Source organism: Marmota marmota, unplaced genomic scaffold (assembly GCF_001458135.2).
Source record: "Marmota marmota marmota unplaced genomic scaffold, marMar, whole genome shotgun sequence".
Taxonomy (NCBI): Eukaryota; Metazoa; Chordata; class Mammalia; order Rodentia; family Sciuridae; genus Marmota; species Marmota marmota.
Genome location: NW_025999869.1, coordinates 18,668,512 through 18,695,362, shown reverse-complemented (window position 1 = coordinate 18,695,362; position 26,851 = coordinate 18,668,512). Strand labels below are relative to the sequence as shown.

General features: G+C 45.4%; 1 protein-coding gene across 1 annotated transcript in view; it reads left to right on the top strand.

Moving 5' to 3' along the window:
- Nucleotides 1-19,824, top strand: part of Galnt10 (polypeptide N-acetylgalactosaminyltransferase 10) — a 236,241-nt gene extending 216,417 nt beyond the window's left edge. The window contains exons 9-12 of the mRNA XM_048782909.1: nucleotides 6,336-6,557; nucleotides 9,628-9,744; nucleotides 14,968-15,117; nucleotides 15,884-19,824. Of these exons, the coding sequence (XP_048638866.1) occupies nucleotides 6,336-6,557; nucleotides 9,628-9,744; nucleotides 14,968-15,117; nucleotides 15,884-16,042 (648 nt within the window). The 3' untranslated portion in view covers nucleotides 16,043-19,824. The remainder of the gene's footprint in view (nucleotides 1-6,335; nucleotides 6,558-9,627; nucleotides 9,745-14,967; nucleotides 15,118-15,883) is intronic.
- Nucleotides 19,825-26,851: the final 7,027 nt, after the last annotated feature.

The following is a 26,851-nucleotide window of genomic DNA, read 5'->3' as shown; positions in this document are numbered from 1 at the left end:
GTCATCCTGATTCAATTTGGATCAATCATATGACTCTAGAAATTTGTCAATGTCTTTGAAATTTTCTATCTTATTGGAGTACAAGTTTTCAAAATAATATCTAATTATCTTCTGTATTTCTGTGGTTCTGTTGTGATATTTCCTTTTTCATTATGTATATTAGTGATTTGAGTTTTCTCTCTCCTTCTCTCCATTAGCATGGCTAAGTGTCTGTCAATTTTATTTATTTTTTCAAAGAATCAACTTTTTGTTCTGTCAATGTTTTCAATTGTTTCTTTTGTTTCAGTTTCATTGATTTCAGCTCTGATTTTAATTATTTCCTGTCTTCTACTGATTTTGGTGTAGATTTGTTCTTCTTTTTCTAGGGCTTTGAGATGTAATGTTAAGTCATTTATTTGTTGACTTTTTCTTCTATTAAGTAATGAACTCCACACAATGAACTTTCCTCTTAGAACTGATTTCATAGTGTCCCAGAGATTTCAATATGTTGTATCAGTGTTCTCATTCACCTCTAAAATTTTTTTAATCTCCTCCTTGAAGTCTTCTGCAACCCCTTGTTTGTTCAGTAGCATATTATTTAGTCTCCAGGTGTTGGAAAATAAATAATAAGCTTAATTTTTCTGGTTATAAGATTTCTTATTTTATCATTGATTTCTAATTTCATTTCATCTGATAGAATGCAGGGTAGTATTCTACTTTTTTGTTTGATAAGAATTGCTTTGTGACATATTATATGGTCTCTTAAGATAAGGATCCATATGCTGCTGAGAAGAAAGTGTATTCACTTGTTGAAGGATGAAATATTCTATATATGTCAGTTAAGTCTAAGTTATTGATTGTATTATTGGGTTCTATAGTTTCTTTGTTTAACTTTTGTTTGGAAGATCTATCCAGTGGTGAAAGAGGTGTGTTAAAGTCACCCAGAATTATTGTGTTGTGGTCTATTTGACTCTTGAACTTGAGAATAGTTTGTTTGATGAACATAGCTGCTCCATTGTTTGGGGCATATATATTTATAATTGTTAAATCTTGTTGGTGTATGGTTACCTTGAGCAGTATGTAGTGTCCTTCTTTATCCCTTTTGATTGATTTTAGCTTGAAATCTAATGTTATTTGATATGAGGATGGAGACCCCTGCTTGCTTCCTACAGTCCATGTGAGTGGTATGATTTTTTCCAACCTTTCATCTTCAGTCTGTGGATGTCTTTTCCTATGAGATGAGTCTCTTGGAGATAGCATATTGTTGGTTGTTTTTGTTTTTGTTTTGTTTTTAATCCAATCTGCTAGTCTATGTCTTTTGATTGGTGAGTTTAGGCCATTAACATTCAGGTTATTATTGAGACATGATTTGTATTCCCAGGTATTTTTGTTTATTTTTGGTATTTAATGTGACTTGGTTTCTCCTCCGATTAGATTTTCCTTTAGTGTAATCCCTCCCTCTGCTGATTTTCATCATTGTTTTTCATTTCCTCTTCATAGAATACTTTGCTGAGGATGTTCTGTAGTGCAGGCTTTCTAGTTGTAAATTCTTTTAACTTTTGTTTATCACGGAAGGTTTTTATTTCATCATTAAATCTAAAGCTTAATTTTGCTGGATATAAGATTCTTGGTTGGCATCCATTTTCTTTCAGAGTTTGGTATATGTTGTTCCATGATCTCCTGGCTTTGAGGGTCTGGGTTGAAAAATCTGCTGAGATATGAATTGGTGTCCCCCTATATGTGATCTGATTCCTCTCTCTTGTGGCTCTTAAGTTTCTATCCTTATTCTGTATGCGAGGCATTTTCATTTTAATGTGCCTTGGTGTAGATCTGTTGTAATTTTGTTCATTTGGTGTCCTGTAAGTCTCTTGTATTTGGTTTTCCAATTCATTCTTCATGCTTGGGAAATTTTCTGATATTATCTCATTGAAGAGATTGTGCATTCCTTGGGTTTGAAACTCTGTGCCTTTTCTACCCCAATAACTCTTAGATTTGGTCTTTTGATGCTGTCCCATAATTCTTGGATGTCCTGTTCATGGTTTTTATCTTCATCATGTGTTCAACTTTATTTTCTAGATTGTATACTTTGTCTTCATTATTAAACATTCTTTCTTCCAAGTGATCTAGTCTATTGATTATTCTTTCTATTAAGTTTTTTATTTGGTTTATTATATCCTTCATTTCAATGATTTCTGACTTTTTTTTAGAGTCTCAATCTCTTTCTTGAAGTAATCTTTTGCTACCTGTATTTTCTCTCTTATCTCTTTGTTGGAGTGAACAGATTTTGCCTGGTATTGCTCATTTAGGTCATTCTTTAATTCAAAGATCATTTTAATTATGAAACTTCTGAACTCCTTCTCTGACATTTCATCAACTCCACTGTTCATGGGTTCTGTTATTATAGTATCCTGGTTGGTTTTTCAAGTTATCTGTGTGTCTTCCTTTCTTATAGTGTGGATCTGAGATATTACTGTTTCTATCCTATATTCTTGTAGTACCCCTGCAGATTGTCTGTACCTCACTTTGATGCTGGGCTTCCAGACCCTGCTGGTGTCCCTCAATGTATGCTACTGCAACTAAAGGTGATGATGGCAATAGCTGAGGTAACTCGAGATAATAGTGGAGGTGCCCCAAGATGGATGCAATGTCTTACAGAGATGGGGCTGAAAGGATGGGCCTCACACTGTCTTTGGAATTCCTGCTCTGAGATGCAGCTGCTTGTAGGCCCTGTCTGTTGTCAAAAAGGTAGAGGCCACTGCATGGGGAGGGCTATAGTGATGACTGCAGTGTTCCAAGATGGAAGTGGGTTAGGCTTGGGCTCCCAGGTGGTGGGAGATGAACTTGGACCTATGCTGGACCTGGGTCCCACTCTAGTCAGAGCAGATCTGGTCCAGGCCTGACCTCCCACTATAGTCTGCTGGTTGGAAAGGGGTGGTCCTGTGCCGGATGCTGGGCTCCAGCAGGTGTGTTCTGGTGGCAGGATGGACCTGGGCCTAATATGAGCCTGGGTCCTGAGCAGACTGGTGTGGGCAGATCTGAGCCAGGCCTCACATTTTAACTTCTTTTAGCCACCTGTACTGACTCAGTATCCTGCGTTTGACTTTAAACCGTCTGGGTGGTGCCCCATGCCTCCTTCTAAGCCCCTCCCCACTAGTCCTGCAACTGTCCAGTCTGGTTGTGTGTAAGTTTGCAGGACCACAGAGATGCCTGAGTCAAGCACAACCTTTTATTATAGTGCCTCACTGCCCCCATTTAGTTGCAGATACATCAAATGTTTGCTGTGTGTTTCAACAACCAAGTTCTAAGCCTTGGAGAGTACTAGAATATCATTTACTAATGCCAAGTAGAGATTCCTAACCCTAATCAAGCCAGGAGGAGGGACAGGTTTTGCTGGCCCCAGAAAGTCAAAGAGCAGTGAGGTGGCAGCAGGTTAGGAAAGACGAGCTGTTGGGAGCTTGCCGGCCTCTAGAACAAGTAGCCAGTCTTTCTTCCTTCAGTAAATTTGCTAAACTCCTTCTTGACTCTACCCCTGAGAAAGCATCCTAGGGGATGCCACAGCAGAAACTCTTTCAAATTTGATGCAACAAAAATAGAAACTGATTCCAAGGGCAGGCAAATCTCTGTACTACAAGCACAAGAAGTGTGGTTGGGCTAAAGACAAGGAGGAACTCAGGACTAAGAAGGGTCGGGGAGCAGGCTATGAGGCAGATGAATTCCATGACAGTCTACGGTCCTTTACATGACTCCAACAAGGGACATGCCAAAAAAAATTAATGTGAAGTCCTTTCCTTGGGTTCAGTACAGTTCTTGAGTTGTACAAAAAATCAAGATCTGGGAGAAATGGCTTATTAAGCCATGTCTAAAAACTGCAATAGCATTTCTGATTTAAATAGAAAATAGCCAAAGGACTTGGGTGAGCAAACTAGAAACAGGAGGCATTTTAGACTGTTCAGGTGTTCAGGCTCTGTTAGGGCTTCAACATCCAGTAGGCTGCTTTTTAATTAAACACAGCCTTTGCCGTGCATGGGGCCTGGTGGGAAACCCTGTACCTGAGCTGTTATTCCAGCCCACTTCAACTCTCAGGAAGAGCTAGGTGGCTGCAAGGGAATGCAGTGGTTTCCTGGTCCCAAACTGGAGCCAGCAAAATTGGGAAGCTGGTGACTTCGTCTGTGTGTATGGCCTTCCTTATGTCGGTGCCCTTCTCCCTTAACTCAGGAGTCAGCAAACTGGTTTTGTATGGCTCACTAGATAAGAATGCTTTTTTTACATGGTGAGGGGTGTGGGACTCAAAAGAAGAATAAGTTGGGACACATGAAAATCAAATGTCATTGTCCATAAAGTTTTATTGGTACACAGACAGACCCAATCATTGACAAAGGGCCTCTGGTAGCTTTATAGCTGCATCAGAGTTAAGATCATCTGGTCTGCAAAGCCTAAAATATTGACTATCCAGTGCTTTATGGAAAGCATTTGAACATTTTGCCCACCGAGCCTTCCTTCTGTTCCTAGAGTAGTCCTTCACACGTAGGTGTGAACTTAGGTGTGAATAACTGTAACAGCCTAAAGTGCTAACTCTTGCTTTACCCTTCAAAGGAAAATTTGGATTGCAGTAGGTAAAAAACCTTATGACAGAGATAAAGCTTGGGGAAAGGTGGGGAATACGAGTCCTGGCAACACCAGAGGGCTAGAGCTCAGTGTCCTGGGGCAGGGAATGTCCCCAAACCCTCAAATGTTGGCTATCAATTCTCACTGAAGTGACTCTCTGCACAGCAACTGGAATAAAGGATTCTCATCACAGTTACACACAAGAATTCCTTCCCTCTGTCTCCAGGTCTGGGGTTGTCAGTAGGGTTTTTCTGTTCCTTTTTGTCCATTTTGTCCATTATCCCATCCTAATAACTATAGGTGCAACCTCCAAACCTCAAAGGATTATTAGAAATTCTAGCTGCTGATTATAGCTGATGGGATTATACCTTTTAGTTGCCAATTATAATTTATTTTTACCATGTAACTTGGACAGGACTCTTTTAGCTAAGATGATAGAAACCAATTTGTTTCAACAGAAAGGGGATTTAATGGCTGGGCACTGTGGTGCACATCTATGACCGCAACCACTGAGGCTGAGACAGGAGATGGTAAATTCAAAGTCAGCCTCCGCAATTTAGCAAGACCCTATCTCAAAATAAAAAATTTAAAAGGGGCTGGGGGTGTAGCTCAATAGTAGGGCACCCCTGAGTTCAATCCCTAGTACCAATAAAGGAGAGGGGGGCAGATGAAATGGCTCATGGAACTGGAAGGTTCTCTGGTAGTATGGGCTTCAGGTGTGACTGGATTAATTCTACAAGAAGGACTATGCTCCTTGATCTACTCTCAGCTCTGCCTCATTCCAAGTTGACTTTCTCCTTGGATAAGCTTTGCTTATGTGGTTGCCACATGGCCCAGCAGACCTGGCTGGCATCTTACCCAATAATCCAAGCAGAAACAGAACAATTCTTCCCAATAATTCTTGCAAAAATTCCAAAGTTAATGCCTATTGGTTCTGATTGGCTTGGCTTAGGTCACATGCTCACTTGGACTAATCCCTGTATCCAGGAATGTCTGTATTCACATTAGCCAGACTGGGTGATGGGCATTTCTTCCAGCCAGGAGAAATGGCAGTGAAGCAAGGGAAGCTCCCCAAAGGAAAGTTGGTGTTATCAATACAATAGTAGGGTATGGAAGATGAGCAGGCAAAACAACAGCAGTGTATCATCCAACCGTAAAGTCTTAAACATAGCCAGGCACAGTGGTGCATGCCGGCAATCCCAGCAGTTTAGAAGGATGAGGCAGGAGGATCTGGAGTTCAAAGCCAGCCTCAGTAACTTAGTGAGGCCCTAAGCAACTCAGCGAGACCCTATCTCTAAATAAAAATTTTTTAAGGGGTGGGGATGAGGCTCAGTAGTTGAGCACCCTTGGGTTCAATCCCCAGTACCCTCCCAAAAAAAAATCCTTAAAACATGCATAAATAATAATTAGCAATAAAGTTGCACATGGCTTGACAGATATACTCTGAGAAACGGCACCATTAGGCTTTCATCCTTGTACGAACGTTATAGAGTGTACTCACACAACTAAGACGCTACACGGTCACCAGACAAGTCTTCCAGGACCACTTCCATGTATGTAGGATGGAACTGTAGCTCAGTGTGTTCCCTGACTGTATAGAAGACCTAAAACCGTGGTAGAGCTGGGATCTCTGATGGACACAAATAAGAACGGTGGATCTCGACCCCCCGCCCCCCCGGGAACCGTTGCACCCCCACCCCCGGCCCGTGCTCTGCTGCGAGCCTGAGGCTTCCCCCTGCCTCTGTCCGCAGAACCTGAAGCGCGTGGCCGAGGTGTGGATGGACGAGTACGCCGAGTACATTTACCAGCGCCGGCCCGAGTACCGCCACCTCTCGGCTGGGGACGTGGCTGCTCAGAAGAAGCTCCGCAGCGCCCTTAACTGCAAGAGCTTCAGGTGGTTTATGACCAAGATCGCCTGGGACTTGCCCAAATTCTACCCGCCTGTGGAGCCCCCGGCTGCCGCTTGGGGGGAGGTGAGTGTGGGGGGCTACATAAATTGCAAAACCTCAGACCCAGTACAGGAAAACCGTGCTGGGAAAAGTAGAAATATAAAACTCTTCTTTCCTGTTCTCTTTAGATTTGTCCTTGTTTCTTGTAGTTGTTATTGTTGTCTTTGTGTTTTGTTTTGTTTTGTTTTGCTATTTAGAGTTCTCAGTATAGGAAAATTAAGCTTTAATTAAGCTAGGTGTGATGGCACATGCTTTTAATCCCAGCTACTCAGTAAGGCTGAAGCAGGAGGATCGCAAGTTCAAGGCCAGCCTCAACAATTTAGCAAAGCCCTGAGCAACTCAGCAAGATCCTATCTCAAAATTAAAAAAAAAAAAAAAAGGCTGGGGATGTGGCTCAGTGCTTAAGCGCCCCTGTGTTCAATCCCTGTACCAAAACAAAACAAAAAACTTTATTAGTATGAATTTCGCCTTTCGTCTTTATATCATCCAGTGCAGATTTTTTGTTAGTGGTGGTGATGGTGGTGGTGTTTTGGTGGGGGGGGGTTGTTTCTGGTTTGTTTGTTTTCATTTTTTGTGGGTTTTTTGTTTTTGTTTTTATGGGTTTTTTCCCAGCGGAGTGGCGTGTGGGGGTTGGTTGGGTTTTCAGTGCTGGGGAGAGAACCCAGAGCCTTGCATATGCTCTGCCACAGCCAACAGAGACAGTTTTAAATGCAAACGAAGAACACACAGCTCATATTCGGGATGGGTAAAGTGACAAGATCTGTATTCCATCCTCCTACGTGCCTAGATCTTTCCTAGCAGAAGAGAGGCATCACTGTATAAAAACCTCACCTCTGGGTAACTGTGTTCTACCAACACTGCCTTTTACTTACTGGTGATCCTGGGAGCAGCTGGCCAACACAGGGCAGTGGAGCCAGCAGGAGGGGGCGGGACAGGACTCCATCCCTGCTTGGCTGAGAATGCTAATGCCCTTGGTGCACACGTAGCAAGATCCCCTTTTCGGGGAACTTGGAGAGCCAGCACCTCCACTTAGTCACAGGCAGAACTCACAAGCTCAGAGTCTTGCCCATCTCAGGTCCACCGTAGCTTCAAGTTCACGGGCATCACAGATGCTACAAGCAAACAGGGCAGAAAAGAGATGCAAGCATTGTCACAGCATGTGCCCTCAGCTTGTGCTGATGCTCCAGTGTCCCCCCAGATCTAGTTTACATTACAAAATCAAACACAAAATGATTAAGAGTTTTGAAACAGCCTCTGCAAAGCTTTAAGCCCAGCACAGGCTCCTGTGTGTGGGGCCTGCGCTGCTGTCCAAGTGGCAGTCTGTCAAACCTCTGCTGGAGGACACAGACCAGTCGCACCAGGTGGACCACATGCCACCACCATCATCCATCCTGGGTTCCCCAGGCAGGAGCACCTACTCATTGATGGATGGACATATTGGGGCTTGGAAGAGGGAGAGCTTGAGAGCTGGGTCACTTTCAGAAAGCCAGCTTCAAGTACTAAAGGGAAATTTCCTGACTCATGGAAGCCTGATGTAACTGCGGAATCAGATGACCTGGATCTAGGGTCTCCAGTGATGTCCGTCTCTTTTTCTCCTGCTTAGCCTGGCTTCCTTTTATGTGGGCCTCATGCTGAAGGTAGCAGGGTGACTTCCAGAAGCTTCAGACTGACACACTCCTAGCTTGGCCAACCCAGCAGAAAATGAATGCCCCTTTCCCGATCAAGCCAGCAAAGTGCAGGAATCAAGTCTTATCCTTGGATCCTGTACCAATCACTGAGGCCATTAGGCAAGGGGAAAGCAAGGGTAGGAAGGGTAGGAGAGTGCGGAGACTGGCTTCAGGTGGGGGGAACAGTTGCCCACAGAAAAGCAGAGAATTATTACCAGAGGAAGGAGAGCTGATGCTGGGCTGGCAGAAGCACCAGGGAGGACTTGCTCAAAGCCACACAGCTAATTAGAGAGACCTTCCTGATAAGCCAAGCAGCCAGCCCCACCCCAACACCGCCACCAGTATTCTAAGGGAGGCACCAGGTTGACTCCCCCTGAGCTCTTTGGTTCTTAACCTAGTTACTGGATTTTTCTCCTGCATTAGTTCAAGTCCTTCAAGAAGCAGATAACATGTGGGAACCCCTGAGAGGAAAAGTGAGGGGGACTGGGAGAGCCAGCAGCCCACGGTCAGCTGGTCTGACATTTGTAAAGGGGAGAAGGAAGGAAGGAGGGTTTGGGTAGAAGAGTCCTAGATCACAATATGGCTGAGGGAGTTTCAGCCAGATTATTATGGAGTCCTCGAGCCAAATCACCTACCAGAGGAGTCCAGCACCTCACAGGAGTGGACCTGCCATGGCATCACTGTCTGGCTCAGTCCTGAGCTGGGAGCAGCCCACAGGAAGACACAGTGGAGGGCTTAGAACACAATAGTGGGGCTGCTAGACTCCCCGCAAAAGAAAGTGAAAGTGGGGCATTTTTGTAGCTGCCACATCTCCCCACCCCTTGACACACAGGAGTGACAGCGGTGAGGTGGGAGCTGTGTGACCTGAGAGCAGCACTAACACAAGCGGCCTGCCTGCAGCAAGTGAGTGTCCAAGGACTTCAGACGCCCAGCCCAGCCCACCTGTCTTAATGGTTGAGGGAGACAGACCTCTGCTGTTCTTTGGACCGGGGCTGGGAGTAGACTCCAGTCACCTCTTGCCATTCACCTGCTCTAAAAGGCAGAGAATTTAAGACCTATGGCAAAGATTCTGTGTCCTGTTCTTGGGGTTTCTGGGGCGTGGTCCTGGACTACCTATACTGGAATCTCCTGGGATGGGGGTAGAATTCAACCCCTGGGCCTCTTGGATCAAATTCTCTGGGATCGGGCCAGGGTGTCCTTCTAGCAGCTTCTAACCGCAGGCCACTCCCTGACCGTGACTGTGTGGTTGGAGCTCAGCAGTGCGAGCAGCTTCCTCTGCAGATGAGCATCTCTTACTGAGCTGCTAGGCACTGCCAGCAGCCCAGGGTGAGCTTCATTAAGACCACTCAGAACTAAGCCAGTCTGCCTCTGCCTTGGGTCCCCTCTATGGGTACCTCACTGGTCCACTCCTTCCCTTTTTCCCTCAGATTCGCAACGTGGGCACGGGGCTGTGTGCAGACACGAAGCACGGTGCGCTGGGCTCCCCACTGAGGCTGGAGAGCTGCATCTGGGGCCGCGGTGAGGCTGCATGGAACAACATGCAGGTAAGGGCCACTCCGCGGGGCAGGCCACAGGATCCCTGCACCATCTGCAGCACAAGTGCTCACGTGTTCAGGACTGGGAGGGAAAGGCTGTGGGCCAGCAATGAGTGACAGTCCTCAGCTCAGGGGACGAGTTGTAAGAGTTTCCTTGGCATCTCGGACAGGGTCTTCCTGTACCCCACAATAAAACCATCCATCTGGACTGTTGGTTATAAATGATAGACACCCAGCCCAAATGGCCTTCAACAAAAAGAGGGAGTTATTGGCTTACATCACCAAGAAGTGTTGATGAAGTTGTCTGGATCCCTCTGGAACCTTCTTCCCTCTCTCGGCTTCCTTTTCAACCTGGCTCATCCCTTGTGATGGCAGATGTTACTATTGGCAGCCCCACCCCCCAACCCCCACAGTGGATAGGCATGCCCCTTCTGAGAGTTCTGGAGAATCCCTGGGGTTCTCATGCCTTAGGTTCCTGAGTGCCACAATGGGGAGATAAGGGATTCTCACGTGGGTGGGGCCTGGGACTCTGTGGCCACCTCACCTAAAAAACAGGGAGGATAGTGGGAAAAGGCTGCTTGTCTAAGGGATCATTCCCCAAGAATGTTACAGGAGAATGCAGACTGTAACTCAGCCTTGTGGGAAGGGCCTCCACTCTCAAGAAACATCATGTAGCTCTCTGCAGTCCTCCCTTCCCTTGAGCTACCCAGCATTTGCTGGTTCTGGGCCAAAGATACATCTTGAATATCCTCTCTGTGCATTATCTGGCATTTTGGAAGCTCACAGTAAAGCCTAGTCATGTGGGTCCTCTGCATCAGCAGGACTCAGCAGGAAGAGGTTACAGTAGGCACACGGAGAACAGACAGCAGCACCTCTGTCTCAGTCCATTTTATGTTGCTATAACTGCAAGCCACAGACTGGGTCATTTATGAAGAATAGCAGGTTATGTGGTTCACAGTTCTGGAGGTCCAAGAGCATAACGCCAGCATCTGCCCAGCTCCCGATGAGGACCTCATCCTGGGTCATGACATGGCAGAAGGCATCAGAGGGGGACACGGACATGCTTGCTAACATGGATTTTTTTTCTCCTCTTTTAAAGTCATTAGTGCCATCTTGGGGGTCCCAAACCTTCATCCCTCATCCAATTACTTCCCCAAAGCCTCACCTCTAAGTATCATTAACATACACTTTGGGGATTAAGTTTCCAACAGGTGAATTCCAGAGGATCCACCCAAACCGTAGCAAACTCTCAGACAGCACAGCACGCATCTCCCTCCGAAGTGCATATCTGCCTGCCCTGTCCTTTCTTCATAGTTCTTAGTAGGTAGTGGCCCTCTGTGACGAAGTCTTCTGATTCCTCCAGTGTTACTATGTGGCTATTCTCCACCCGGCCCTACCTCCAAAAGAGACCAAGAAGAGCATGAGACCCGGTTAAAAAGAGCCCATGAATCTCAACTTCAGAAAAGCCTCAATGTGTGGCATAGTCCAGGCCAACCCTGAGGACTCACAAGCAACCACAGGGTGCCCGGGGTTTGGGCCAGCCTTCGCTTTCCAAAGCGGGAAGCATGGCAGCCCCATTGGGATCCATGCCTCCTGGCCCTCAGCCACCCTGAACAGAGAGGCAGAACCAAAAGACAGCTCCCGCCCTGGAAGAGGCCAGGAAATGGACATTAAGGAGGCAGTTTTTAGGAGGATAGACAACAACCAATGAAAGATTGTAACTGACAGATGAGAAGTCAGGTCGAGCCCTAGAACGGCCCCACCTTCCTTCCTAGAAGGATTTCCCACCCACAGGTCAGGGAGAGAGAATCCAATTCAAGCCAGGTGACTCCCTGCCTTGAGGGGACAGAGCTGAGCATAAAGGAGCAAGGCCATTAGAACTCACAAAACAGAATGTAGAAGAGAGGGGAGAGAACTTGGAGAACTCCAGGCCCCGATAGATTCACTCTTCAATTCTACCAAACATGGAAGAAAAGATTTTTACCAATTCTATGAAAATTCCAGAAAAGGAACGAATATTTATTTGCCAACTCATTTTGTGAGACCAGCATTACCTTAATACCAAAACCAGACTAATGTAAGACTAACCCTAACTTATACTTCATAAACACAGGTGCAAAAATCCTAAACAAAATTTTAGAAAACTCTATTCAACAGTATTTAAAAAGCATAACACATTGCATTCTAAGTAAAATGTGTTCCAGGAACATAGTTGATTTAGACTTATAAAATTAATTGCTATGGGCCAGGATTGTAGCTCAATGGTAGCTTGCTCACATAGCGCATGTGAGGCACTGGCTTTGATCCTCAGCACCACATAAAAATAAATAAATAAAATAAAGGTATTGTGTCCATCTACAACTAAAAATAATAATAATTTCTATATCTACTATATTAACAAACTGAAAAAGAAAAAACATAAAATCACTTCAATGTATTTAGAAGTGTTTGCCAAAATCCAACAATTCCTGGCACACCAAGAGTAGAAGGGAATTTTTCTCACTTTGACAAAGGGAATCTCTGAAAAACCTGTGGCCAACATGATGCCTAAAGTCATCTAGACCAGACAGGAAGAAGAAAAACTGTCTTTATTTGTAGACTATATGAACATCTAAGGAGAAAATTCTTTTGACTCTACAAAGGAGCTAAAACAACTAATAACAGAGTTTTAACAAAGTTGCAAGATACAAAAATCAAGCAAGATACAAAAATCAATCATTTTATACTGATACTGAAGAATCAACAAAATTAACAAAAAACAGGCATTTACAGGCTAAGGATATAGCTCAGTTGGTAGAGTGCCTACCTCACACACACAAGGCAGGGATTTCCCGCCCACAGGTCAGTCCCCAGCACCTGCCTTGGGTCCCCTCTGTGGGTACCTCACTGGTCCACTCCTTCCCTTTTTCCCTCTCAGATTTGCAACGTGGGCACGGGGCTGTGTGCAGTTCAGTCCCCAGCACCACACACACACACACACACACACACACACACACAAAGGCATTTACTATAACATAGAAAATATCAAATACTAGATATAACAACAAAAGATGTGAAAGTCCTGTACACTGAAAGCTGTATAACATTATTGTTAGAAATTAAGGAAGCTCTAAATAAATGAAAATATATACCGTATTCAAAGGAAGACAATCAAAATCAGATCTTTCCAAACCAATATGTAAATGTAACACAATCGAGCTAGGGTGGTACATACCTGTAGTCCCAGTTCATTGGGAGGTTGAGGCAGGAAGATCATTTGAACCCATTCTTTAAGACCAGCCTGAGCAACATAGGAAAAAAAATCAACACCATTCTAACATTTTAGAAGACTTTTTTTGTAGAAATTGGAAAAAGTTATTCTAAAATTCAAGTGGAAATGCACAGGACCTCAAATAGCCAAAACAACTTTCAAAAAGAAACTCAAGGTTGAACAACAAACACTGCCTGATTTCAAGATAATATTCTACAATGACAGTCATCGAGATAGTATGATCCTGACATAAAGACAGATCAGTGGAAGAGAATGAAGGTCAGAACAGACCTACACATACAAGGACAACTGGTCTTGACGAAGGTATAAAGGCAGTTCCAAGGAGAAACTGTCTTTCCCACAAATGTTGCTGGAGCAGTTGAATATCCATGCAAAAAAATCAATATATGTCTTATACCACATACCAGAATTAACTCAAAATGGCTCAGAGGCCCAAACATAGAACCTAAAACTGAAAAAACTTTTAAAATAAAACTTAGGCAAAGGAATTTGTGACCTTGAATTAAGCAATGATTTCTTACATACAATACCAACAACGCAATACCAAAGGGGAAAAAAAATACTGTCTTCAAAATGAAAATGTCTGGTTTAAAAAAAAAAAAAACTGTTAAGAGAATAAAAAGGCAAGTCACAGACTGGAAGAAAATGTTTGTAAGGCCTATATCTAGAAAAAGATTTTTATCTAGAATATATAAAACCTCAGAGAACTCAATAACAATAATTTTAAAAAATTAAGACCAAAAGATTTGTACAGACATGTTACCAAAGAAGGCGTGTCAAATAAGCATATTAAAAATGTTGAACCCATTAATTATTAGAGAACTGGGAACTTACAGCTACAGTGGGACATCACTGCACACCTGATACAAAGACTGACCATATCCAAGGTTGGCAGGATACAGATGAACTGGAACCGTACCCTGCTGGTGGGGATGTCCATGGTACAGCCATCTTGCAAAACAGTTTGGTGGTTTCTTGGAAAATTAAACATTAATCTATGATATGAGCCAGCTATTTCACTTCTAGATATTTATCCAAAAGAAAAGGAAACAAGTCCCTACAAAGACTTATATGCAAATGTTCATCGTAGATTTTTTTGTAATAATCAAACACTGGAAACAATACAGATGTCCAAGAACCAGTAAATGAAGTGCCATACAGTGAAATCCACTGAGCAAAACAAGGAATGAGCTGCCGATAGATGCAGTTGCAACCTGGATGCATCTCAAGGAAATTCCATTGAGTGAAAAGAAATCAAACAAAAAAGAATGCACACTGTGTGCACCCTTTTCTATGAAATTCTAGAAATTGCAAATGAAGCTCTAATAACAGAAAGCAGATGAGTGGTTGCCTAGGGACATGGTGGGGAGGGACGGGAGGGAGAGATCACCAGGAGCATGAGGACACTTTGGGGATAATGGATCTGTTCATTACCTGGATCCTGATGATTGTCTGAAGTATAAACATGTCAAACCATATCACATGATGCTTTAAATGTGTGCCGTTTACTGTATGCCAATTATTCTCCAATAAAGCTGTGGGGGAGTGAGGGGTAGGTGCTCATCAAATAAATGCAAGGTGAACCCAGTTTGGGTCTTGATTCAAACCAACTGTGAAAAAAAATTGGCAAGGCAGTCCAAGAACACTTGAAGTCTGGGTGCTTGATGACCTTGAGGACTCGGTAGTCACTTTCAAGTGTTATGATGGTGCTTGCTAAGGTATGTGTACCTGACATGATGTGCCAGCTGAGATGAACTTCACAACAATGTGGGTAGAAGGAGCCATGGGGGTAGAGTGTAACAAGATTGGCTGAAGCTGGCTAATTAGAACAGGAGGTAATTTCAGTTGGCTCTCTTTTGGCCTATGTGTTTAGAATTTTTTTCCAAATTTAAAAAAAAATGGAGGAAAAAAGAAAATTCCCAGACTTTATTGTCTCTGTAGTAATGTTCCTGTGTGCACAGGTGTTCACCTTCACCTGGAGAGAGGACATCCGGCCCGGAGACCCTCAGCACACCAAGAAGTTCTGCTTTGACGCCGTCTCCCACACCAGCCCGGTCACTCTGTATGATTGCCACAGCATGAGGGGCAACCAGCTGTGGAAATACCGCCAAGTAAGACAAGATACACCGCAGGGTGGGGAGGGAACGTGGGCAACGGGTGGTGGCGGGGAATGAGGGGATAAATTGTTTTAAAGCAATGTAGTTCCTCACAGCTTCCCCCAGCAGCCCAGCCCCTCCTTCCCTTGCTCCACAGACCTGTCTTGCCCCATTTTCCAGCCACTCAAGAGAAATCAGAAACCAGCTGGACGTGATGGCACATGCTGTAATCCTAGCAGCTCAGGAGACTGAGGCAGGATGATCACAAGTTCAAAGCCAGCCTCAGCAATGGCGAGGCACTGAGCAATGCAGTGAGCCCCTGTCTCTAAATAAAATACAAAATAGGGCTGGGGGTGTGGTTCAGTGGTCGAGTGCCCCTGAGTTCAATCCCCAGTGTCCACCCCCCAAAAAGAGAAAAAGTCAGAAATCCAGGTTTTTATGTGAAATCTCCAAATCTTAACTATTGACTGAGTCCATTAAAAAGAAGGCACAACCATGCCACGAGGGCTAGTGAGACCTGACCGGAGGCAGACCGTGTGGAGGGCCCAGGTCTGGAAGCGACATGCATCACTTCTGCCCAGGGACAGGGACAGAACACAGGCCTGGGGTGACACCAGCTGTGGGGGGCACTGGGCCACATCTGGCTGTGTGCCCTGGGGGAGACCAACAGGTGTGTGAGCAGCTCGCCTGTCACTTCCTCCCCTACTTGTTGACATTATTGCTGCTGCTGTTAGTTGGCATCCCCAAGCGCTTCCCGGCTGAGCCCCTCCCTGTTTTGCAGGACAAGACCCTCTACCACCCTGTCAGTGGCAGCTGCATGGACTGCAGTGAAAGTGACCACAGAATCTTCATGAATACCTGCAACCCCTCCTCTCTCACCCAGCAGTGGCTGTTTGAACATACCAACTCAACAGTCCTGGAAAAATTCAACAGAAACTGAGCCCTCGCGTCCTGTTGGCAGGCCCAGAAGGTCCCTCTGGCTCATGAAGCCCCCTCCCCTGAGGAGGCTGGGTCTGGGGGCACCATGGTGTGCAAGGTGCTGGCCAAGTGGGTCAGGGCAAGAGTGCTCTTGAAGCTGGAGCAAAGGGTCTGCTGGTCCTTCAGCCCCTGAGTCATGGGGTCAGGTATTGAGCAGACCCCACAGAAGACCCCACAATAAGGCAGAGCCCACTTCAACCCCCGCTGTGTTCTCTGGAGCACTGTGTGGGAGAATCCCATGGCAGCCCTAAGCTACCCGAAAATGAGTCCTGCAAGGGTGCGCAGCCCTCGGGTGGCTCTCATATATGAAGCTCTAGAGAAAGGCAGTATCTGCCTGGTGCGGTCAGCCTTTAGTACTGAGGCCACCCACCTGCAGCAGAAGGGGAAAGTCCTCCTTGGGCCCTTTGGGTTTCTGCCTCTGTCGGGGGGTGACTGCCAGTACTGCCCAGCTTCTGTTTTCTCTAAGCCCAGGTGACTCACAGGCCATACCTGTGACCTCAGAGTGTTCAATACTGAACGCTGACCAGATGGCAGTCCTGGGGTCGGAAAAGGGACCCCAGACCTTCCTTTGCAGTCATGAACATAGAGCTGTCTCCCTCTAGCTCTTTGGGTATTTGAAATGCCCATTTCAATGCTCCCCAGGAACAGGACAGCCCTGCAACCAGCTTTAGGGGCTGGTTCAAATGGCCTTGGGGCCCTTGGAAAAGGCCGAGTAGATCTCCAAACTGGAGAGGCTGAGCTTCCCCCATCCACGCTTCCATTTCCCTTTCTCTCCCAGGCAAGTCCCTGCCTCAGGAGAGGAACGGGTGCTGTGAGGTGCTCCCTGCCCAGAAGCTGGAAGCTTCCACGACCAACTGTGGGCAGCAAGACACCTCTGACCTCATTGTGGTTCTAGTTCTCATAGAACTCTGGAGTTTCTAAAGAACTCTACGGCTCATCCAAACCAGAGTGTTCCATAGGATTCTGGAATTCTAGCCTCCAGTGTGGTTTCTAGAATGCTCTGATTAAAGCAGCAGGCAGGTCTGGTACAGTCGAGGCAGCCCCAGCCCGTGGACTGTCTGTGGAACCCAAGGTTGGAAGCACTGGCAAGATGGAGTGGGGGACCTGTGTCCATCAGCTGCCACCAGAGGCTCTGGTACAGTACAGTGCTCAGCCATGACCAGAAGGCCGGAACCTCCCTCCATCCCCACAGCTGCCGTCCCCAGGCAGTGGAGAAAAGAACTTGTTGCCCCATAACCAGACATACCCACTAGCCCTTCATATTTACCTTTTGCTTTGTTTAATTACATGTCAGATTCGAAGAGGGTTCCCAAACTAATAGGAGGCATTTCTGTAACCAGCCTGCCACCCACTGATTGAGAAACGAAAATCACATTCCACAACCTATGGCTCCACCAGCTAGCCCAGGAAATACTTGAAATCAGTATTCCAGTTAGACTCGGGTCACTCGAATGTGTCATTTACCAATTAAGTAACCAAGACAGAAATCTGGGAACACAGCCACGAATCTGCCTTGGAGATGCCGGCTGATCTCAAGGCTGTCAGTTATCAGGGGGAAAGAGGGAAACCCTCCCAACCACCCCCACCCAGATTGAGTGTGTCACTGGCAAAGGACCGTTTCCAGCACGGTGCCTGTGCTCGCAGACCCCACGTGTCCTTTTGCAGATGAGTGCTATATCTTCAGAGGTGGCCCTCTATAGAAGGGAGTCAAAAGAGGAGGCCCCCTCTGGAATCTCAACAGAGGATGACAGGAACATGTAGATTTGGGGAGCTGAAGCGTGGGAGAGCGATGCAGCATCATTAAAGTAAAAACTGTGCCTTTTAAAAAGAAAAAAAATGCAAATGTACAGCAAATCCCTAAACTTGAACCATTTCCTAGTGCCTTGCTAGACTAACGTAAAGGGGCAGGGGTGGGGGGAGGGGAACATTTTTGATGGCGTGTGCAGTTCCCGTGGGATGAGTGTGTTTCTTGATGTCTGATTTCAAGCAGGAGACATTGGGCCTTAAATGTGAGACCCAGAGACCCCCAAGGGCAGAGGCCATAGTTGTTCGGCTCATCGCATGAACTCTGCAAATTCAAGGGCAGCTCAGCAACTTGTTTGGCCTGTGGCCTCCCTAGAAGGGCCTTGGCAGCCCCCAAGAGGAGGCTTGATTTGCCTCTTTGGGCCCTTGTTTGGGTCATGCTTGTGGCCCCCACCCCAACCCCCAAACAGAGTGCTCCACCTGTCCCTCGCCGTAGGGTTAAGGTACAGAGGGTACTGGCTAGATTGCCAAATGGCCCCTCTCCTAGTGGGTGACAGTTCTCCACAGGACCAGGCGAGGAACACAGGAGCCACAGGTAGTCTCCTTCCCCTTCCCTTTCCTTTGATTCTCTTCCTAGCCTGCCTGGTCCACACCATAAGCAGGGCAGGCGTGTCCTCTGAGCTTTCTGGCATTTGTAACTGCTGAACCCTCTCCAGTAGGTCCTGAGACCTGGCTGAGTAACAGGGGCAGGAGGACAGGATTTGATTGTTTCAATTCCACTGACTGCAAATACTAAGCCCCTCGCTGTCTGACCTTATTTTTGGAAACCACCTGTCTCAAGAATTCAGGCTTCTGCTCCCATCCCGGCTGATACTCAATACAACTCAGCCAGGAGCCTGTGGAGATGCCAGGTAACAGTTTGAGATGTGGGCCCCTTTTCCTCTAAAGCATCTATTTGGAGGATGAGGTGACAAGAAAGTATAGTGGCCATGCGGACTCTCCCCCAAGCAGCTTTCCAAAGCAGGACTCCAGGAACATTTTGGGATGCAAAGAGCATCTTTGCTGGTAATTAAGTACAAGGTCTTCAAAGTTGGCTAGATTTGCAGCATATATATGAAAGCCATTCCAGCTGTGCCTCCAATTGGAGCTTCCAACTTGAAAAAAGTCCAGAAACTGTTGCTTCTTCCTTTTGGAAGAAGGCTCAGAGACAGGGGTGGGTACCTCTGCAGAAGATACCTGATGGGGAGATGTGACACAAGGGCCCACTAGGACAGAAAGAGCAGTTTTGTTGAAGATGTAGCACGTGGATTTCCAAAGCCCACATGGCATCCCCTTTTCAAACTTCCTACGTGCCCAATGTTTTTCAACCTAAGAAACAGGTGATGTCCTAGAAGATGGCTCCATATTTCCTTCTGTGAATCTTCATTTTTCTAGTCTCAGAAGTCTCAAAAGAATAGCAAAGCACTTTACAGGGGAACTGGGGAATCGGGGTTCCTTGTTTGACAGATCTCAGCTACACAGGTTGGGTGATCTTAACTCCTAGAAGGCCTTGCATTTTTAATATTTTCTGAAGATTTGAAAGAAGAGGGGCAAGGAGTGTGGTTCTGTTCTGGAATTCTTTATTGCTTTCAACTGATGCTGTTTGTGAAAAAGTCCAAGTTGTGTTTTAGTTCAAACTTGATCTTGAGTGCCTCTGGGTGGGAGTAGGACCCACATACCTAGTGACAAAGTCATCTGAACATCTGCTCCCAATGGCTTTGACGCAGCTGTGCCAGCCAACAGGGTCAGGTTCCTGCTCTGTTATTGGCTTGAAGACCAGAATCCCAAGGGGGTCCCAGGCAGGGAACATTTGGAAATTCAGACAGGGATTCTGTAGAGAAAGCTCAAGACTACCAACCTCTCTCCTCCTGCCTGGAAAAGCGAGCCTCTGTGAAGAAATGACTTTCCATGTATAATTGTGACTGTGATTGTTGCTGAGTAAACCTCCAGACTTTCTCTAAAGTGGTCTCTGGCATATTCCTTGTGTGCTGTTCTCCATTTGATCACTGCATACACATCACTGAGCACCTGTTCAGCACCCAGGCACCCTGCTGGGTGCTGAACAAAATCCACCAGCCATCACTCTAGAGGGAAAGACAGACCCTAAAGCAACAAAGACTGTTTCAGATGCAAATAGGGCTCTGTAGGATTAAAACAATGATATTTGAGACTGGGGTTGGGGCTAATATTAGCTGACTGGTCAAGGGATGCGTCTAAGTGAAAGCCAGAAACTGAGGGAATGTGAACAAAGAGATAATTGGGGGAAGGGAGTTCCAGCAGTGTGAAGAGCTAGTGCAAAGGTCCTGAGGCAAGAAGGAGTTCCTATATGTATGAGAGTAGAGCTCAAGGAGTTGGCCGAGCAGCCCACAAGTTTCTTAGAGACTACACCCTAGAGTGGAGGAGTTCTGAAGAGTAGTGACAATAAGAGATGGAAAGGCTAAACTCATTCTGATGCCTACTCATCAATCACAAGTAGTTGTTTAGCAAACATTTCTGTGCTGTTGGTGTTAGATTTGTCTAATACCATTTGATGGGGAGAGCACTGGCCAGCCCAGCTCTACAGAAACCTCAGCGAGATCTTAGTATACACATCCATCCCCTTCGAGGCTTCAGCTCACAGAAGAGAGACAAAGTTTTGGATGATACTCCTGCTCCACCAATGGTCCTATGGGAGTCCAGCAGGTGAGCACCGTACAGACAGCAGAAGCTGTCCTGGTGCTGTCCCTCAGGGCCCACCAGAGTGCGCTGTGGAGCGCAGCTTGAAGAAGGCTGTCCATGGGGAAGGGGGAACCTAGGCCATGAGCAGGTTTGAGCCCTAAAACCAGAGGGTCTTGGTAAAGGGCCTCAAAGCCTCAGAACATGCTTTCAAAGTCCTTTAGGAAACAGGAGCCCAGAGAAGTCCCTGATCCAAAGTGACATAGTGGTACATGATGATCCAGGTCTCCATGAGCCCCGCCCCATGCTATCCTCACACCGTTTTACTTTGTAGCTTGCGGACATGTGGGGAGATGTCATTGTTAGAGACTTTGTACCCGTTGTCCCCGGACTCTCAGGAGAATTCCATGAAATAGATAAGACAAAAATGTTACATATGTATTCAGGCCAGAAGCTCTGCTAGAAAGGCTGTAGGAGGGTAAGCCAGACAGACTTGCTCTCTGCCTGCGTCGAGCCCACAGATTCATAGGGGGAACAGATGTCGATCAAATGGTTGTTAAAATGAGCTTGTAGCAAAGGTTGTGGTAAGTTCTAGAAAGGAGACATCCACCTGGCCTTATGTCATGAGAAGCTGGAGTCAGCAAGGAGGTCATGGGGCCTGCAGAGTCACCTTGGCGTGAGCCAGCCCACCTGTAGGGTGACAGGAGAGGGTTTAATGAAGGGCCTGCTTAACAAGTGTGTTTGGCATTAAGGAAACAAGCAGGATAGTGAAGCACCTCAGGACTAGCAAATTGGGGAGAGGGGCTTCCCCCACAAAAATTGCTGCCCAGACAGGAAGGGGTGGTAGGAACACACCCCACCCTCTGTCCTCCTCCACCTTCCAATGCTCCCAGCTAGACCCAGCAGTGCAAATCCACATGAAGAAATACAAAGGCACTGGTCAAGGTGAACACTAAGTGAGCACAGAAGTGGTACAAATGGTGCTTTGGTTTGTTTTTAACTCTTTTTTTCTCCTATCTGATTTTAAAAGAAAACTGCAAAATTAATAATTATGAACTTGTTGCTGAACACACATGTGTAAGGAAGGATGGAATTGATATGACAGTAACATGACAAGAAAACCACAGCTATAGAGGAGCAGAGTTGCTGAATACTACTGAAGATGAGTTGGGATTAGCCAGACTAGAATAGTTTTAGTTAAGATGTTAATTGTAATCCTCAGGGCAGTGCCTGAAAAAAATAACCTAAAATATGTAGTTAAAAAGAATAGGGGCTGGACACAGTGGCACACACCTACAGTCCCAGCAGCTCAGGAGGCTGAGGCGGAGGATCGAAAATTCAAAGCCAGCCTCAGCAACTTAGTGAGGGCCTAAGCAACTTAGTGAGATCCTGTCTCTAAATAAAAAATTAAAAGGGCCAGGGGGGCGGAGCGGGGGGTGGGTTTCAGTGGTAAAGCACCCTTAGGTTTAATTCCTAGTACCAAAAACAAAGGTAGGGAGGGAAGGAGGGAGGGAAGGAATCAAAATGGTACACTAGGAAATGTCTTTAACACAAAAGCAAACAATGGAGGAATTGAAAAATATTTTTTAAGTAAGTCACAATGAACAACTAGCAAGGGCTGGTTGCATGCTTCCCTAGCCTGTGCAAGGCCATGAGTTCAATCCCCAGCACTGCAAGGAAAAAAAAAAAAAAAATATATATATATATATATATATATAGCACAAAATGGCAGAAATAAATACTTTCATATCAGAAATTACATTAATTGTAAATGTATTAAACTTTATACATAAAAGATGTACAAAAGGCCATGAAACATATACCATATGTTACATAAACTGGCAGTACATTTTTCAAATGACCCAACGATAGCTGTCTACAAGAAACCCATTTTAGATTCTAAGACAAGTTGAAAATTAAAAAGTGGAAAAAGATTTGCCATAGAAACAATAACCAAAAGAAGAGCTAGGATGGCTATAATAATATGAGATGAAAGAATATGAAAACACAACATGTCAAATTTATAGGATGCAGCAAGGCATACAGAGCTGTAAATGTCCACATTAAAAAGAAGAAAGAGATAAAAGCCTCCTGTTCTTACTGATGGGCAAAATCACAGCTTTTGGGACAAGTGCCCCTGTGTTTTTCCTTTGCTAGCAAAGCAATAAAGCTTTTTCCTTTTTCTCAAAAGAAGAAGAAGAGGAAGAATAAGGAGGAGGAAGAGGAGGAGAAGAAGAAGAAAAAGAAAGAGGGCTGGAGATATAGCTCAATCGGTAGACTTCTTGCCTCTCGTGCATGATTTAAGTCAATAACAATTTTCCATCTTAAGAAATTAGAAGGGCTGGGGATGTGGCTCGAGCGGTAGCCGCGCTCGCCTGGCATGCGCGGGGCACTGGGTTCAATCCTCAGCACCACATAAAAATAAAATAAAGATGTTGTGTCCACCAAAAACTAAAAAAATAAATAAATATTAAAAAAATTCTCTCTCTCTCTCTCTCTCTCTCTCTCTAAAAAAAAGAAAGAAAGAAAAGAAAAGAAATTAGAAAAAGAAGAGCAAACCAAACCCAAGGCAATGATAGGGATGAGAACAAAAATCATTGGAAGACATTAGAAAAAAAACAATAAACCAAGAGTTGATTCTTGAAAAGAAGGTGAATATAGAAACATAGAGGGAGAAAATATTTTCTAATCAGAGTATGCAAAGAACTCTTACAACACAACAATAAGACAAATAACCCAAGTAAAATATGAGCAACTATTGGAACAGGCATTTCTTCAAAGAAGATGTACAAATGGCCATGAAACATATACCAATATAGGGCTCGGGTTGTGGCTCAAGTGGTAGCGTGCTCACCTGGCATGCGTGAGGCACTGAGTTTCCATCCTCAGCACCACATAAATATAAATATATTGTGTCCACCTAAAACTAAAAAATAAACATTAAAAAAAGAAATATATACCAACATAACACAAAAAGATCTCAACAACATTAGTTATTAGGGAAATGCAAATTGAATGTACAAATAAATGGCATATGTCCACACAATGGAATATTATTTAGTCATGAAAGGTGTAAAGTACTGACACACACTACAATATCATACTAACTGAAAGAAATTAGATACTGAAGATCATTAACATATGGTTCTGCTTATATGAAATGGTAAAAAAAATAGGCAAATCTGTGGAGACAAAGTAGGTTGGTGGTTGTCATCAGTAGGAGAAAGAGGGAATTGAGAGTTACTAACTAATAAGCATGGGCTTTCTTTCGGAGGTGTTGAAAATGTTCTTTTGGAAGTGTTGAAAATGTTCTGGAATCCAGAGGTAGTGATGGGTACACAATTTTGTGATATATTAAAAACCATTAAATTGAATGCTTTAATGAATTTTATAGTATGTGAATTTGACCTCCATTTTTTATTATTTTTAATAACTTTATGTTATTTATTTATTTTTATGTGGTGCTGAGGATCAAACCTAGTGCCTCACACATGCTTGGCAATTTCTCTACCAACTGAGCCACAACCCAACCTCCATTTAAAAAAAAAAAAAAAAAGTAGAACAGAGCTGAAGAACTGTTGGTAGTTTGGAGCAAGTGGTAACATTTCAGTTCCTTTGTTGTCAGTGCAAAAGAATAGTTTGTTATATGCAGATGGTAAAATTTTATCCTATATTTGCACACAAATTGCATGTAGCCAAATGTATATTTTCTTTTGTAACTTCTTTGGGGTTTTGTTTGAAAACTCTTTTCAAACCCATGAATAAGATAAATTTGCATCTTTATTTTCTTCTAAATTTTTAAATCATTTCCTCTTACTAAGAAGAGGAAAGAGGGAGAAAAAAAGGAGGAGGAGGAGGAGGAGGAGGAGGAGGAGGAGAGGAAGGGAGAATGTTCCAGATCCTGGGGGGTGACATGTGCAAAGGCCCTATGGCAGGAGCTTGACAGGTATGGAGATGTGTGAGGATGCACCAGGATGAAAGAAAGGTAAAGAGGAGAACAGGAAGGGGGTGGAGACAGAAGCCAGACCCTATAGAGCCTTGTGGGCCATCTTAAAGAGTCTCTCACCTTTATTTAAAAGCAACAGAAAACACTGGGCAACTTTTTTTTTCTTTTTTTTTATTGGTTGTTCAAAACATTACAAAGCTCTTGACATATCATATACTGGGCAACTTTTAACTGGGCAGAGAGAGAGCAGCAGATGTGCCCTTGGCGGACATCTAGAGCAAGGAAGTGACCTCTCCAGATGCTGGCACAGAGTAGGTGCCCAGAGCTGGCAGAGTGAGGATCAGCTCCAGGGCAGCTGGTTCTCTGGTGCCACTGGGAAGACACTGGCCATTGGGGGGAAGGTCCTTCCTCTCTGGGGCAGGAGGGAGGATGGGGGTGGGGATGTCACTTTTCTTCCACTTCGGCTTTTCCTCCCAAGCCTGCAAGTGAGAGTGGAATCAAGTATTGAAATCACTGAACCCAGCACAGGGAGGGAGTTTTTGGTTATTGCTGTTGACGTACTTATTGGGAAACAATTAAAAAAAAAAAAAACTGGACAGTTTGTCCGAGTTTCAGGTTACCTACCCCTTTCTCTGTATTTGGTTGTGAGCGGGTCTTAGATGTTCCCAGAGCTTAATGGGAACTTGGTAGGTGTTAGAGGAACTGACGGAGGGACAAGGGATGGGGCTTCAGATACATGTTCACCTTTCCTCCTCCCTCAAGCCCACAGCCCTTCGCATGGGCAGAGATGCCCTGTGCCCTCAAGAAAGTTCCTTCCCTTGGATTTGGATTCTCCACATGAAAATAGGGAGGAAGATTAAATCAAGGTCAACCTGGACTTTATTGTTTTATAAATATCGCATCTAGTATTTCCCCGTGACCCTGGCCTTTTCCCAAGCTCAGCAATGCGGTGGGAGAGGGACTCATTCCCAGTGCTTTTGCTGATGTCTCCCAGACCTGGGATCCTGGTCTTCTGCTGCAAGTGGGTCCAACTTTCAGCCCCCAAAGCTTCCCTCCTATAGCTACTCCAGCTCTGCCAACCTTGGCCCGGGGCACTGGCTCCTCTTGTGTGTCCTCAATGCCTGGGCTGCCCAGCTGGGGGATACTGAAGGTACAAGGTGGTGCCCAGGCCAGCCTGGGGTAGTTCCCTTGAGCCCGACTGCATTCGGGGCTGGCAGGGGAACAATCACACACAAACACATGTGGTGCCGTGGAAATGAAGAATGCACAGTGGACCCTGGGGAAAGCAGGTTCTTCACAACTTTACAGCCTGCCTTCATAGGCTACTTGGAATTGAAGGAGCGCTGACCTCCTGCTGGCTTGGGCCTGGGGGTCAGGAAGGGGATCGAAAGCTGCTTTTACCAGCGCCCCAAGCCGAGCCGCCTGGGGGGAAGCCTGGAAGCACAGGTCTGAATTCTGGGTTTGTTCAGATTCTGGGGGAAATCTCAGTTTCAGAACCTGGTCACTTTGTGGGCACCGTGGTGCAGGCCTGTCATCCCAGTGGCTCAGGAGGCTGAAGCAGGAGGATGGACAGTTCAAAGCAGCTTCAGCAATTTAGCAAGGCCCTAAGCACCTCAGTGAGACGCTGTCTCAAAATGAAATATTAAAAAGGGGCTGGGGATATGACTCAGGGGTTAAGGGCCCTGGGCTGAATCCTTGGTACCACAAAAAAAAAAAAAAGAAAGAAAGAAAGAACTTGGTCTTTTAATTGACAAATATTTAAATATTTATTGAAGCATGAATAGTAGGCCAATGGTGGTTCTCAGTTGCCTTGCTGAAACTTGCAGCTTGTAACTTTACACTGGGTCTTGAGAATAAAACCTGAACTTCTTAACTTGGCCCAAAAGGCCCATGGGAGCGGATCCCAGGGCCTCCTTCTCCATCACCTCCTAGCACGCTCCAGGTCCCTGCAGAGTCCACGGCTTGTTCTCTTCAGGGACCCAGCTGTCCCCCCTGCTTGAACTGGTCTCCCCTGGCTCTGAAGTTCTTTCATCCTTTAGGTCACCCTGTCTGTTGAGAGCCACAGCCAAGTCGGGATGGTGCCTGGCATTGCCAAAAGGAGTGGTTGAGAGGTGACGCCAGCGAGCCATTAAGATGATGATAATTAAGTTAAGCTGTGTATAATTGCTGTGACTGGATGATGCTGGATTGGGGCAGCCTGTGTATTCAGTGGTATATGGACCCCTGGTGTCAGGCAATAGGGAGGCTCCTGCTGCCTCGGGTGCCCGCTACTTTTGAGTTCTAGCGGAGTTTCCCATTGAGTTCCCGTGGGGGTTTCTGTGGAGTTCGTGCGGAGCCCAGGGGAGAGCTGGGAGAGTTCCTGGGGAATGCGCGTGGAGTGCTGGTGGA